The 14,384-nt window shown below is 34.5% G+C and overlaps 1 protein-coding gene across 1 annotated transcript in view; it reads right to left on the bottom strand.

The window, feature by feature from the left end:
- Nucleotides 1–2,994: 2,994 nt before the first annotated feature.
- The window catches only part of LOC128208320 (protocadherin Fat 4-like), a 34,603-nt gene continuing 23,213 nt past the window's right edge, over nt 2,995–14,384 (bottom strand). Inside the window, exons 39-63 of the mRNA XM_052911878.1 lie at nt 14,037–14,201; nt 13,716–13,853; nt 13,062–13,215; nt 12,742–12,965; nt 12,431–12,640; nt 12,153–12,323; nt 11,649–11,966; nt 10,680–11,081; nt 10,417–10,584; nt 10,129–10,292; nt 9,792–10,026; nt 9,315–9,428; nt 8,821–8,895; nt 8,302–8,487; nt 7,948–8,115; nt 7,671–7,830; nt 7,342–7,466; nt 6,950–7,252; nt 6,622–6,804; nt 5,743–6,496; nt 5,113–5,658; nt 4,415–4,537; nt 4,197–4,273; nt 3,811–3,885; nt 2,995–3,696 (exon numbers count right to left, since the gene is read on the bottom strand). Of these exons, the coding sequence (XP_052767838.1) occupies nt 3,367–3,696; nt 3,811–3,885; nt 4,197–4,273; nt 4,415–4,537; nt 5,113–5,658; nt 5,743–6,496; nt 6,622–6,804; nt 6,950–7,252; nt 7,342–7,466; nt 7,671–7,830; nt 7,948–8,115; nt 8,302–8,487; nt 8,821–8,895; nt 9,315–9,428; nt 9,792–10,026; nt 10,129–10,292; nt 10,417–10,584; nt 10,680–11,081; nt 11,649–11,966; nt 12,153–12,323; nt 12,431–12,640; nt 12,742–12,965; nt 13,062–13,215; nt 13,716–13,853; nt 14,037–14,201 (5,568 nt within the window). The 3' untranslated portion in view covers nt 2,995–3,366. The remainder of the gene's footprint in view (nt 3,697–3,810; nt 3,886–4,196; nt 4,274–4,414; nt 4,538–5,112; nt 5,659–5,742; nt 6,497–6,621; nt 6,805–6,949; nt 7,253–7,341; nt 7,467–7,670; nt 7,831–7,947; nt 8,116–8,301; nt 8,488–8,820; nt 8,896–9,314; nt 9,429–9,791; nt 10,027–10,128; nt 10,293–10,416; nt 10,585–10,679; nt 11,082–11,648; nt 11,967–12,152; nt 12,324–12,430; nt 12,641–12,741; nt 12,966–13,061; nt 13,216–13,715; nt 13,854–14,036; nt 14,202–14,384) is intronic.

A 14,384-nucleotide genomic window follows, 5' to 3' on the forward strand; every position in this document is an offset into this window, starting at 1 on the left:
TGGTTTTGTTTTCAAGATTTTCATTCAGTTTTAACCTAGATCTACATTTTGCTGCAAACGTTAACTTCAAAATAAAACAGTCGAATAGATAATAAAATCTGGTCCATGAAATGTTTTTGTCTTCATACATTTGCTTGTAATATAGTTTAACATATATAGAATGCCATTATGGAACATACACAAGTTAACGCACTTGCCAGATGGCAGTGACTATGCTATATGGACTGAAACAAGATGGTAAAATGGAAGATGAAAAAATCTCACTCATGTCTTTGATCAGTCTAAGATTATCTGTATTATATTTCACAGTCAAGCAATTCAATAGTATAATAAATAGTATAATAAAATTGTCAAAATACAATGTTCCTTGTTTAAGGAACTTCAAGAACAATATAGAACACTGAAGGGCCATGAGCAGTAAGGTATTATTGAAGTACAATGTATGTAAAAAGAAATGTTAACCATTTCCATAAGCTGACCTGAACATTAAGTGATGAAGTGAGTCATTGTAGGGTGAGCATTTTACTTGTTAAGTTTAATTATGATCCAAGTAGTGTCAAAAGTATTTCAAAACACAAAAACTTGTCAAGTCTTGTCTGGTCAAAAATAAGTTTACTTAGAGTAGGTTTTGAATTGAAATATAAGATCACTTTAAATAGCCACAACTCGTACTAATTCTTAAATGAAAATTCGTTTTCTTTTTGTGTTTTAATTGGCGATGTTGAGTTAATAGTAGGTTACTCGGTGGTATTTAGTAAAGTCTAGCTCTACCTACAGATGCTCATAGAATACCACTTCAGTCGCTGCATATGCGCTTCCATAGTTGAACTTACTTGTATTGTCAATGATCATTCTCAATTGAACCGTGATTGATGCCTCAGTGTATTTTGAAATTGGCGTTTTGCTTATGCTTGCAAAAGGGTCACAATTCCAGCATTCCTGACGTTCATGTACAGTGAAAGACAAATATCACTGATGACACTTATGGTTCACCCAATCATTGTATTGTATTTCTTTGGCGCTTATATAAATGGCCAAAGCGATTATTGCAACTTGTTGAAATCATTAAGCGAGATTTTTCAGTTAATCCATTAAATAATGCAGCCATGCATTTTTATTCCTCCCCAAGGGCATTTAGTCTAGGCTTTTTCCATGACTGGTACACCTAGTTAGTTCGGAGTTACTAATTGGATTTAAATTTAACTCGAAACATTGGCAGAGGGCAATTTGCTCAAGTGAAGTGCCTTACAGCCATCCCATTCACCTTTACAGTTTGCATTTCTAAGGAAGCTGTTTGTCTGGACCATACTTAAACAAAAGGTTAAGAGATGTAAATAAAGCTTGGAACATAGATAGATAATAATGAGAGGAAATGTAGTACTCAATAATACATCAGTCCTTTGAATAATCCCCCTCTTTCACTTTTACAGTAATACTATGCATTCATAAGGAAGCTGCGTGTACAGACCATAACTCAAAACATACTGAAGGGATTACAATGAAACTGGAGTATAGATAGATAGCAAGGAGAGTAAGTGCAGTGCTGCATTGCAATACTCCCACCTTCTGTCATTGCTGATATATCTCACACGGTGACTTATACGGGAAGCATTTATTAATTAGCTGATTATACTAAGCATTAAGAGATAACATGAAACTTGGAAACGAGATAGACAGCAATGAAAATGAGTGCAGTACACAAGTGCTTTATTCCTACCATCCATTTCAAACAAAAAAGTCACTCAAAACTCCTAAACTAGAGTCATGAAAAAGAGATGTCTCCACCTGGGGTTTTGTTTCCCGCTGCGAAACTCCAACACTTGACTACCTGGAGTATTGAAACCTAAGGGGTGTGATGATGAAGTGAAGTTGTGCACCTAGGCGTTCGTTTCCTGCTGCACTTAAAAACACGAGTTATTAACCTTGAATGATCAACAAATGGCATTTTAGGACTTGTGTCGTTCAATACTCTAAAACTTTATCACCAAGAGTCATGAAAGCTTAGGAGAATGTTAATGGGGTGCTGAAATTTTGCACCTCAGTTTTCGTTTCCCGCTGCAAAAAATAAAATTAAGAGTTTTGTACCTTGAATAAGCGTTAATTGATATTTCTGGACTTGTGTCGCTCAAAACTCCAAATTATATTACCTTGATTCATAAAACTTTAGAGGAATGCCAATTGTGGTGATAAAGTTTTGCACCAGGGTTTCTTTCTCTCTGCACTTAATAAAACCAGAGTTGTGACCCTTGAATTAGCAAGATTTGACATTTCTGGACTTGTGTCGCTCAAAACTCCAAAAAATATTACCTAGATTTATGAAACCCTAGGGTATGTTAATTGGATGATTAAGTTGTGCACCTTTGGTTTCGTTTCCCGCTGCACCTATGAATCAGAGCTATGGCACTTAAATTATATACTGGCATTTCGGACTTTTTTAACTTGTTGCCGTGTCATATGGACATATTTCTAGTTATACTTTACGGAGCTTAACCGGTAAAGTCTTTGAATTAGGAACTTCAAACCTCCCCCACACACATACCTTATTGAGTAAGAGTTCAGTGTCTTGGAATCAGACCTCTTTTTAAGTATTTTTAGCCCTTTGTTCAGTATCAAATTTATATACATTGTCTTAAGCATATTCTTAGACTTCCACTGATTTTGTATCCGAATTCTTATGTACGTAATTTGGCGATTTTATGGCAGTGCGTGAATGCTTTTTGTCCATATTGCTTTTCTATTCCAAATGTGTTGTGTCGGCTGGTTTATTCCGCAAACGAAATGAATGATTTCAAAATCAGTTTACACAACGTCTTGGGCATTTGACTGAAGTTGTGATGACCTTGCATCTGTCCAAAACCAGCTCCTTCGCAAGAGGCATTACTGATAAAAAGCAACACTTGGGAAGTATTTTTTTCCTAATTTGTTTCCTGTCGGGGAGGATACATCGTTCTTATAAAAGCCTTGTTTGATTTATTTACAAAATATAGCCATTTTATTGGTTGACTTTTTAGTGATTGATTGACAATTGTCGGTTGGTCAGTTATGAAGACCTATAATATATTTCATGTGATTATTGCCAATTTATAGTGCATTTGTGCAATAGTTAGTTAATAAAACTCATTTCATATAAACAACACATGTATGTACAATATCTTGGACAATGCAGTATTCAGTAATGAAAATAAAAATGTTCTGAATGTTAAGGGTTTAGTCAGAGGAGTCGGCTGTCCAACTACCTTTTTCCTAGTTTTCGTCCATTTTCTCTCTCAAATGTCTTTAAACCCGTTAAGTTCAAATAGTATACACTGCAGTTTCACAGTGATTTAAAACACTCATAACAAATAACTCAAAGTTACACGACTTTGATCATACTTTACTCTCTGTCATTTCTACCGGCGTTACTTCTTGATCCCGATTTCTTTGAAAAATATAATAATCACTTGTATACCGAGTTCTACTTCCAATTCCAGTAGTATGCATTTTGTCTGATTTAGCACTTGTAAGTTTGAGATAATTTGTATCATCTTGATTCTTCAAAGTTTGAGGGACGTCACCGCATGTGAAACTGCTAGTTGGTGGTTTTGAACCAGAATCTGTGTTGGCGAGTAACATTTCATGGTCAGTTGTAAACGGTTCAATACATTCGTCTACTGCCCTTTCGGCAGAAGACTTCGAAACTGACGTTTGAGCTTCAGACTGAAAATAAAATTACACTTATTAATTGATTTTTATTTTCTTGTAATTATATAAAATATATATGTGTGTTTAAGCCAGATGTAAATGAATTGCAAATGCTTCGTAAATGCGTACTCGTTTATCGGTATGTACATCTTCCTTTGGCATGGATGCATAGGTGTTCCTCGAGGAAGCGTCTAAGCTCGTCTCCTGAAGAAATAGAAATACTTTTAACTTCTTTTTGCTATACCTATTTCTGTGTCATATTAATTTGGACCCACTTTTCATCCAACAAACAGAACAGCTGTGGGTGTCCTTCCTTCTGAACGGAAGAACCAAATTAATATTTTGTTTAAAAATAACAACACTATAAACGGTGACACTTGAATTCGGATACTCCTACAAAAACGTGTTAATCTCTGTGTAGATCGCTTCTTCTAGGTCTGAGACACATATATTAAATATTTCTTATGTTTAATTCATTTTGTACTGTTGTTAAATTGATAGTTTTTTTTAAATACCTCCGGTTTGATTTGATTTTTCTTCTTGAATATAACCATCACAATCGTTAATATTGCTGCTACCACAGCAACTGCAACTAAAAACAAAACATATATCAAACGAGTGCGTCTGTTTTACAAGGTAACTGAAGCATTCGTAACAAAATGTAACATTTAAATATAATGTATATTTAAAACAAATTACGTGAAATGAACGGGGTAACGCAATGCATTGATACCTATTACTCCTGCAATAAGACCTGCCGATGAAGAAGTAGACGCCTTTGGGTCAGCTTCATGTAATCTAGAATATGCTTCAGCAATCGCCGGACAAAACAAGTCCTCTGTTAATTCTCCAGAGTCTGAAAAATGCTATGTTGCCTTTGTTCAGGGAATATACTGGTACTTAAGTGTGATATAAAGTTATATCCTTCGTGCTGTTATCGCAAATACATATGCATTAATTTGGGCGTTTCACTTTGTTTTATTGATTTACCTATACATTCATTACTAGGTATGACAAGATATCGATTGTCCTTTAATTTTGTAAAAAGGGACACACTGCATACAGTTTTTAAGGTAGTGTTTTATTTAATACTGTGCATTTTTCGAGTGAATATGACTGTTAAAATTTGACCATTTTATTACAAACAGTTTCTCCAATTAGGATATACCCTGATATTTATAGGTCGGTTTTGCCCAGAATCGTGGTCCTAAAAAAACTAAAAAACAGGTTTTGCTTTCCTACCTACCCTATTTTTTAGAGTTGCTAGTGGAAACAAAAACTGTTTTGCCGTATTTAGATTATATTGATGCTACTACATCTAATTACGTGAACATCATTATAAACAAATACTAATATCAGTTATATATCTCTTTCATGTGTTGAAGCGAGTGTGTTTTTATAAGATAGCATTTAGGTTAAACTTGAACTTACTGATATCCAAACACGTGAACGCAAGGATAGTCAAAACCGCATCTTTGGTAAGCACTTCATGTTTACTTCTGATAACATACAATTCAAATGTGAATACATCGAGGCTTTCAGAAGATTCAGCTACGTACACTTCAATCTCTTCGATCACCTCTCTTCTCCTCCGAATGCCTGTATAACCGTGTTTTGCTATTCTTCCATAATTTATAACAAACTCTACCAAACGAGCTTGGAATTCTTCGATGTCCAAATCTTCAGGTCTTACATATTCAAGCGCAACCAGGTATATATTCGTTTCGGCACATAATGATGTTTCCGTCAGCGCCAGACTAATACATCCGTGCGTATTATTACAGTTTTTATCAAGACAAATATGTTCATGATATTCACATCGCAGTCCTTTCCAGTCCGATGTACAATCGCAAATATAAGTGAGTTGTCGATCCCTGCACGTTCCCCCGTTGTAACAAATGGCCATTTGACAGTCGTCAATATTTTCGGCGCACGTATCGCCGGCCCAACCGTTTTGACAGGAACACGTAAACTCGTCTATGCAAAGTAAAATTACAATTTGCAAAATAAAATTATTAAAATTAAAAACCAAGGTTTATATACATTTAGAAATGGTAGTACCTGATTTTGGAATGCATATTCCGCCATTTTTACACGGATTTGGATTGCACTGGGAATCAACTTCTGGATCGATTTCACAATACTGTCCAGTGTAAATTCCGATGCATTTGCAAACAAATGTATTAACTTGATCAACACAAGTGCCGTTATTCTGGCAATAAATTCCATCACAGTCGTCTTTGGAAACGCACGTGTTGTCTATTCTGGAAAAGTCGTCGTCACACTCGCAGCTTCCACGTGTTTCGTTGTAGGTAATACAATGCTCGTTGTGTTCACACGTTATAGTTTCACATGTACTACTTTGAACAATTTCAACAATGATTCTATGAGACTTAGACTCCAGTGTTTCTGAATCAAATAGTGTTACAAGAATGATTCCAGACGGGGTGGTCATTAAAGAAGCATTTTTAGCTAATGCCAAGTATACATGATCTTTTATTTTAAACAGTCCTTCAAAGTTTTCCTCAAGAGATATTTCTAAACTATCCTTAACCATATCGTTGGCAATAAGATTTCCTAAATTATACCCTTGCGTTTGAGTTGCCAACACTTTTACATCATTAAACAAAAGGTCCGGAAGACCAGCATATAAGACATCATCTTGAGTTAAAGGTAAATGAAATAATTGCCTATACGTTAGAACTGGGTTCCCGTTATCAGATACTTCTATTTCAAAAATTAAGCTTGGATCGCTTGATTTTTTGGTGTCTTCTGGAATAGCATTTTTTAAAACCAACACATTGTCATCCGTAACCTATAAGAAATATAGAATTTAAAACCTACGTGTAAGGGTATTGTTAAAATGCATTGCATATACGTATAACAGTTGCAAAGTAGGCAAATAAATGGAATTCGTTATGCTAGCTTTCCTTGGTGTACCTTCAGAAGGTCTGCATGTTCCCCAATGATGATGAACGCATGTGTTTGATCAAAATCTTCGTCGTATACTTGAAGCTCTCCTATAATCAAACCAGGCGTAGAATCAGCCTTAATGGTATTAGACCCGCTCAGTTTGATTTCGAATGGCGCTTCGTTGACATCCTCAACTTGTATAGTTATATTCTGTAATTATGTAATATGTTCAATAGCAAAGAATGTGAACATAAGCAGGTCCTGTAGATTATAAGTGAATAATAGAAATTGCTACGATTTATTTAATAATATGCAGCCGCAGTATGTGTTACTGAAATAATAGAATTGCTACTACCTTCGTTATTTCGTACTCTCCGTCACTGCAAGCAATGATAACCTGATATTCATTATTTTCCTCGTAATCAAGTTCATTAGTAAGTAATAAACCCATAGGTCCACTCGTTTTAATGGTTACGAGAAAATAGTTTCCATCTCCTTTTATAAAGCAAGAATGGGTTTGGTTGACATCCGAATCTTCGACTTCGAATGTCAGGATAGTTGTATGCGGACTTGTATCTTCTGATACAGGCAAAACTTGTCCAACAATGATGCCAGAAGGTGGATCATTTTCGTCAATGATGTGTATGGTGAAGTCAATCTGGAATTTATTCATGTCAATTAAATATCGAACATAAATATATAGTAACTTTTGTGATACGCAAGCGCAAGTAAACTAGTTGAACTTACTTCTTTATATTCAGGTGGAATTCCGTTGTCCGTAGACCGAATAGTTATTCTGATAGTATCCGAAGTTTCAAAGTCTAATCCATTCTCACCGATATTTAGCTGATTTCTTTGTATTTCCACTTTGCCTAGGGAGAAATTCAATTATTAGAAATTTAATAAAATTGTATTTATAAATTGAACTACTGCTACACACAAAAAAACTACAACAGGATTCAATGTTATTGATAGCATATGACTTGAAGCCAACACAAACATAACCGGCGACAAATAAATCGGTTGATAAAAGACTTAACTAGATCTTTATAAAACTCAATTACATGTGTGTATACCTTCTGATAACGTAATTTGATTAAGACTGTATGTGAAAGTCTGGCCGAAGTCTGGGTCGACCGTGGATAAAATTCCAATATTTTCTCCGTGCTTCGCGTGCTCACCAACATGCGTTTTACTTAATGTGATGTTAAGGGGGGTTTCGTTTACGTCTAAAACCTGGAAAATATTCTCATGTTTATTTGTTATATTAAATAATAAATAGCCACTGAATCAAATGCAAAAGGATTTAGCCTTCATACTTTCTTTATCTCTTTCGGCATTATAATAAAATACCTCTATTTCGAAGTTCATCGTAGCAAATTGCCCTTCTTCATCTTCAGCAACTATAACTATACTATGGAATCGCTTCGTTTCATAATCTAACCCCAAAGGTGCTATCAAAGTTGCATCCCCTTTTATTTCAAACCCTCTGTCACTCTGCGGATCCAATGAAAACGATATCTAAAACACAAAACAAAAACTCTTAGTTTATATCATTATAATACAAAATATTAATCCATATCACATTTGCATTATAATTGTATTGCATATTTAATTTAAAAAAACTACCACAAACGACACACATATCAGTTATTCGTTAATACAAGCAACATATCGGCCTCAATGAATTGATAAAAAGACTCATACCAAGTTGCTGTCCAAGTCCATTGCTCGGATCTCTCCTATTGTTTGACCTTCTGTATTAGTTTCCTCCACTTTATATGACGAAAGTGTTATATTGGTTGGAGGCTCATTGACATTTTGAACATTTATGGTAAATGATTTTGACACATGAAGTCTTGTACTATTTTCAGCCACATCACTGCACATTATCTGCAAGAGCATACACACATTTTATACTTCAAATTTAATAATAAAATTTAAAATACAGGGACAATCCCAGTAGCCAAAAATTTACGACAGCCCTGTTTGAAGGCTAAGTTTCGAAACAGTCATTTCAAAATGCCAATCAAATTTATTTATTTATTTATTTATTTATTTATTTATTTATTTATTTATTCATTCATTTTCATTGATTGATTGATTGCTCGATTAACTGAATGAATTGATTGATTGATTGATTGATTGATTGATTGTTTGGCTGATTGATTGATTTATTCATTTATTCATTTATTCATTTATTCCTGCTTTTTTGTGTTTACCTACCATTACATTGTAGGTATTTTGTCTCTCAAAATCGACCGTTTGTGATGACAAAGCCAGCGTTTTTGAATCAACAATCTGCATAAAATATAAATATAGTTACTTCATTTAACATACAACAATAAACTTTTAAACAAACAAGCACCTATTAAGCGTAAATCTACTAATCTATTAATCCATCCATCCTCCCACACACCCACCGATCCATTTAAATTCCATAATCACCATTTAACCTGTTCTTCCCTCCGTCCAACCAACCATCAATCCATTCATTCATTCTAGAGACGTCTATCCAAGCAACCAATCCATCCAACAATCCACCTTGCCTAATCAACCATCCATCCATCCATCAATTCAAACATGCATGTATGTACGCATGCATGTATGCATCCATCCATCCATACATTAATCTATATGCATGCAAACACGCATGCATACATATTCCATATATCAATCAGTCCATACATCCCCATCCATCTATTTATCTTAAAAGTTACCTTAAATGGAACGTCGATAAGATTTATAATCTCACAAATGTGATCCTGACCAATATCTGGGTCCGTGATTACGAGTGTTCCAATGACAGTTCCCTCCGGACTATTTTCAACTATCTGGAACATTTGATTCGTATTGGACACAGCCCTGATCTTATTATCTCATTTTCATATTCTGCAGTTTTTGTGATGATTTTGTAAATATATCTAAATAATTCTCGTTACTATATAAAGCCTAAACAGTTTGAAATATGTAGCTTAGTATTAACATCAAATTATCATTAAAAACATTAACTTGGCTATTGGTTAAAAACTTTATATGTGTATAAAAACTAAAACGAATTAAATCAGAGTTTAGCACTGTTGGAAATGTCAGTGATTTAAACGTTTATAATGAATGCATAAAACAATAATAAGAGTTTGCTTCCATTACGAATTGTAAAAGCAAAATGTTGGCAACATTCGAACAATTGTGCTTACAATATTCTGTGTCAGCTGAATCTCAGTCGGTGGATCGTTTGTGTCTTCTATCTTCAGATGAATAACTTCCCTCAAAGTATACTCTGGCTCACCGGAATCTGTTGTTTCTAACAATACCGAGATAATGTCGCTAAGCTCATAATCAATGTTCTGGTACCCGCTTCCAACTTTTAAGATGCTCCCCTCAATAGAAAATGTATCAAATATGTCCTGGTCATTTTCATCGACTGAAAAACTGAGAGACCAAATGTGTTATGATGGGTGTCTTATAGCTTCATAAGCTTATGCTATATATTTTAACCGTAACTATCTTGTAAGGTATAAAACAAGATCCTACCCGTAACTGACTCCCGATATTCTGTATGCGTATGTTTGATAGTTTTCATGGTCAAATGTATAAAGAACTCCTATTGCAAATCCCTGTAATGAGTTTTCTGGTACTGATTGGACTCCCTGGAGCTCTATTCCATACGGCGCTTCATTTACATCCATTACGTTTATCTGAAATATAATACTCATCTTATAATAACATATACTTGATTTTTATATAAAACAGTTTTATAATACTAAAATCGTATGGTGGATTAATTCGAATATATGTATCACAAAGGTGAGATAACCGTACCTTAAAACTGCCTGAAATATTTAACGAATCACCATTTGTACCAGCGTCTCTAGCAAATATTGTAACAGTGATTTCTGGAAAAGATTCAAAGTCAAGCTCGTCTTTCAACACAAGCGTAGTGTCGTCAATCGTAAATATCGTGGTCTCCTCAAGCTCAAAAACGAATTCCTATAAATAAAAAATAAATTACAACACTTCCAATTGCATGAAGAAAAGTATGTACTTATAAGATACAAACACAAAAACAAACGTTTTGTTCTTGCCTCTTTCGAAGGTTCTTTGGTAAGTTGATTTACAACACCAATACTCCCTACGATTATTTTATTTTCATTCTCTGATACAAGAAGTGTTTGTCCGCCGTCTAAATTCAAGACAACAATCTCTTTTGGTGGAATGACTCTATCAACAATTTCCAGATTAAACTCTTGTGTCAAGAATAAAGGTGGTGTCCCATTGTCTGTGCACGTTATTGTTATAGAGATGGTTCCTGCGTCTGGTGGAATTTCCTTGTTTATAGTGAAATGCAGTTTGTTTTGTGGAATCTGAAGCCATTCCGAAGATGCAAGAGTGCAGATGTGCGTCTGAAATCCTTCTCGTCTTACATTATCTGGATCGATGACGGTGAAAACACCGACAGTCTCACCTACTTTTGCATTCCGCTTAATCTGAAGAAACGATCTTAAGATTAAGGAACATAATTTATTATATTGATCAGAAACAAGTTTGAGGGCTTGTTTCATGTAGTTCACATGCCATATTTGGAGAAAATAGTTTTTTTAATTAGGCCACTTCTGCCATTTTTGCAACCAATTAGGAGTATTTATTACTTAAAGGCCTAGTTTAAGCTTTCTGTAAGTGACCCCCGCCCCTCCCCCCCCCCTAAAGAAAAAAAAATACGACTGTGTATTTGTACACAACCTCTGTTTATTGATTTTAATCTAATTGCCTAATTGTCTTATCAGATCTACTATCTGAGTATCCTGCTGTGCAGTTTGGGATGGTTTGTTATAGAAATGGACTCTAAATGGCCCTTAGCCAATAAACAAATACACACGAAATTGGCCCCTACTGTGACACCAGTGCAATTAGCCGGAGATGCACAGAAGGGGATTATTATGCCAAACATTCCTTAAACTAGCTTTATCTATTCTATTTCATTTAATAATTCCATTGACTTTTGGTCAAATAATGTGGTTATTATGAATTGAAAATGAAAAAAGTATTACAAGTACCTTCATCGGTGATACTAAAATATCTTCTGGTTCTTCATTAACATCCGTCACGTTAATGACAAATTGCTTCGCAAATGACATTCGTGGATTACCATTGTCCGTTGATCTTATCATCAGTTCATAAACTGGCTTTTTCTCGTAATCAAACGGAACTTTTGTAACAAGTTTGTTACCTACGGTAGTAAAGCTTTCCCAGAAAGTTATAACCTGATATGTATGCTTATCGTTTTCGTCGTCATCAATTGACACTAACGACCCTACGACGAAGTGTGGAGAATTCTCGGGAATACCAACAATCTCAGTATCGATGATGATATCCTGTATATGTATGTAACATTAAACATGTGTTAGTTAAGTTTTCTTTGTACTTTTATAAACACGCGTTGCCTAAAATTGAAATATAATTTGCATTTATATATCATATATTCATTGACATTGACTTCTTAAACGCACGGAACGTACGAGAATCAATCCTTCAATAATACAATGAGTAAATAGCCTTGCCTTTGGAGGCTCATTTGCGTTAGTCACATTGAAATAAAAGGTTTTTCGAAAAGTCAGCCCGCCTTTGTCTTCTACTTCAAATTCCAGCGGTGTTGGCCCTTTGTTTGTTTCAAAATCAAGCTGTTTCTTTAAGTGCACCGACACAACACATACCGAGCTCCCTAAAGTTTCCTGTAAATGTACAATAACATGAAACAGAAACATATACAACTTTTGAGTTTAACCTCGAACGATAATTAACAGGCAGTTTTATTAATTGTGTGGAAATAAATACATACTTTACATTGCAATCCAGAAGTATCAAATATGTTCTCCCCCTTGATTATTTTTGCTGTGATTCTTTCCACTGAATCAGGATCGCTTATTTCGAAAGTAGCAATAACAGTCGATACTGTTGAACTTTCTAATATTTCCAAAACAGTAAGGTTGCGAATTTTATTTGGTGCTTCGTTTACATCAAGAATCGGAATGATAAATTCCTTCTTAATCTGAAATAAATGTAAAAGAATTGGTTACAATTAAATGTCGTTATTGCATAAATAATCTTAAATTAAAAAAAAAACATGTTAAGAAGATTTGAAAGACATACAAACATAGTCTGTGCTCCGTCGTCGTAAACAGTTGCGTTGAACTTCAGAACACTGTTTGCTTCAAAATCTATATTTCCCGAAACAATAAGATCTACGCCATTCACAGAGAGAGATCCATTGACCCCGTCAATGGAAAACGTTAAAGACTGTCCGATATCGGGGTCTCTAGCAGAGAAAACGCCGACGCTGGTTCCAATTGCTACGTTTTCTTCTATTTCATTTCCTAAAACACAAACACGTTCTTAAAATAAATATACTATTTGTAAACCATAACAGTTAAAGCGTTCACATTCGTATTTCAATATCACAACACAGTAACCTGAGAATTTAAGTTGTTCAGGAGGTTCATTGGCATCCGTAACTTCTACACTGATGGTAAAGGTAGCTGACATCGGAGGATTGCCTTTGTCAATCACATCAAACATAACACTGTACATATTCGTATTCTCGTAGTCGAACGACCCGTCTTTTACCTGTTAGTTATAAATCCAAAGTTTAGTGTTGTTTGTACATGAAGTAAAGACATCAACAACACTTAATACTTATGTGAAAAACTGCAGAAAAAGCTCAGTAGCAAAAAGTTTAAAGATAAAACCGGTTTAATGGCACTGGGTAAACGCCAAAGACATAGAACACAAAAATAAGAAATCACAACCAAGAAACATGGAAGAACACCACAAAACTCCACAAACAGCACAGTGCATACTTACTATATATAAAAAAAACTAGGTATGTTTATTAAGGATTGTTAGGTACCGCCTTAGAACCAAACATCTACGTAAGTTTTTTGTTAGTTTTGGATGTGGTTATTCTTTTAATGTTAGAAACAACATACATTTAAAAAAACATATTTAAGAAACGAACAGGACATTGTGTAAGTAGTAAGAAAATATTTGATTTATACTCTCCCTATCCATTGAGCGTTACTCAAACTTAAATCATGGATGCTACCGTAAAACCTATAAAAACTTACTACTAATAAATGTTTCTTTATTTCAAACTTTGACACGCTTTCATCTAAAATGCGTATCTCATGATCTTCATTGTCCTTGTCAGGGTCTTCGACGTAAAACTGACCTATCATATCACCTGAAACTGCCAGTTCGGAAACCTAAAAGTCATAAATATTCGTTCAAGAAACGTATTTTTACGATTTAATACATTCAAATTGAATGTACCACGTTGTCGTGAAACCCGATTTGTGGGTGCGGTAACTAATACAAATGGCATGTGATACAAACGGTTGTTAATTTGCTGTTAATTTCGTAACACAAGATAATATAACAACATTTACTTTAGTATTGTTTAAATACAAATTCGTTGGACTCTCGTTTTCATCCGTAAGCTGAATGATAAATGCTTTATCGAAAACTGCTATTGGTATTCCGTTGTCCGTTACACGAATGGTCAGCGAATATATCGATTGTTTTTCATAGTCTAAATTTGCAGCTGAAGTAACCTGAAAAACAAAAACAAATAATTGAAAAGAAATAATAATGCATTTTATTCTTTCTTATATTTTTCATAAGTTATATTTGATTCAGATCAGTATATAGTGAGTATGTACACACCTATCAACTCGCGCACCAACAGTTATTGGTATTTTGTGTTATTTTCATAATATATTTACAGATTACTGTAT

Source organism: Mya arenaria, chromosome 11 (genome assembly GCF_026914265.1).
Source record: "Mya arenaria isolate MELC-2E11 chromosome 11, ASM2691426v1".
NCBI classification, from domain to species: domain Eukaryota; kingdom Metazoa; phylum Mollusca; class Bivalvia; order Myida; family Myidae; genus Mya; species Mya arenaria.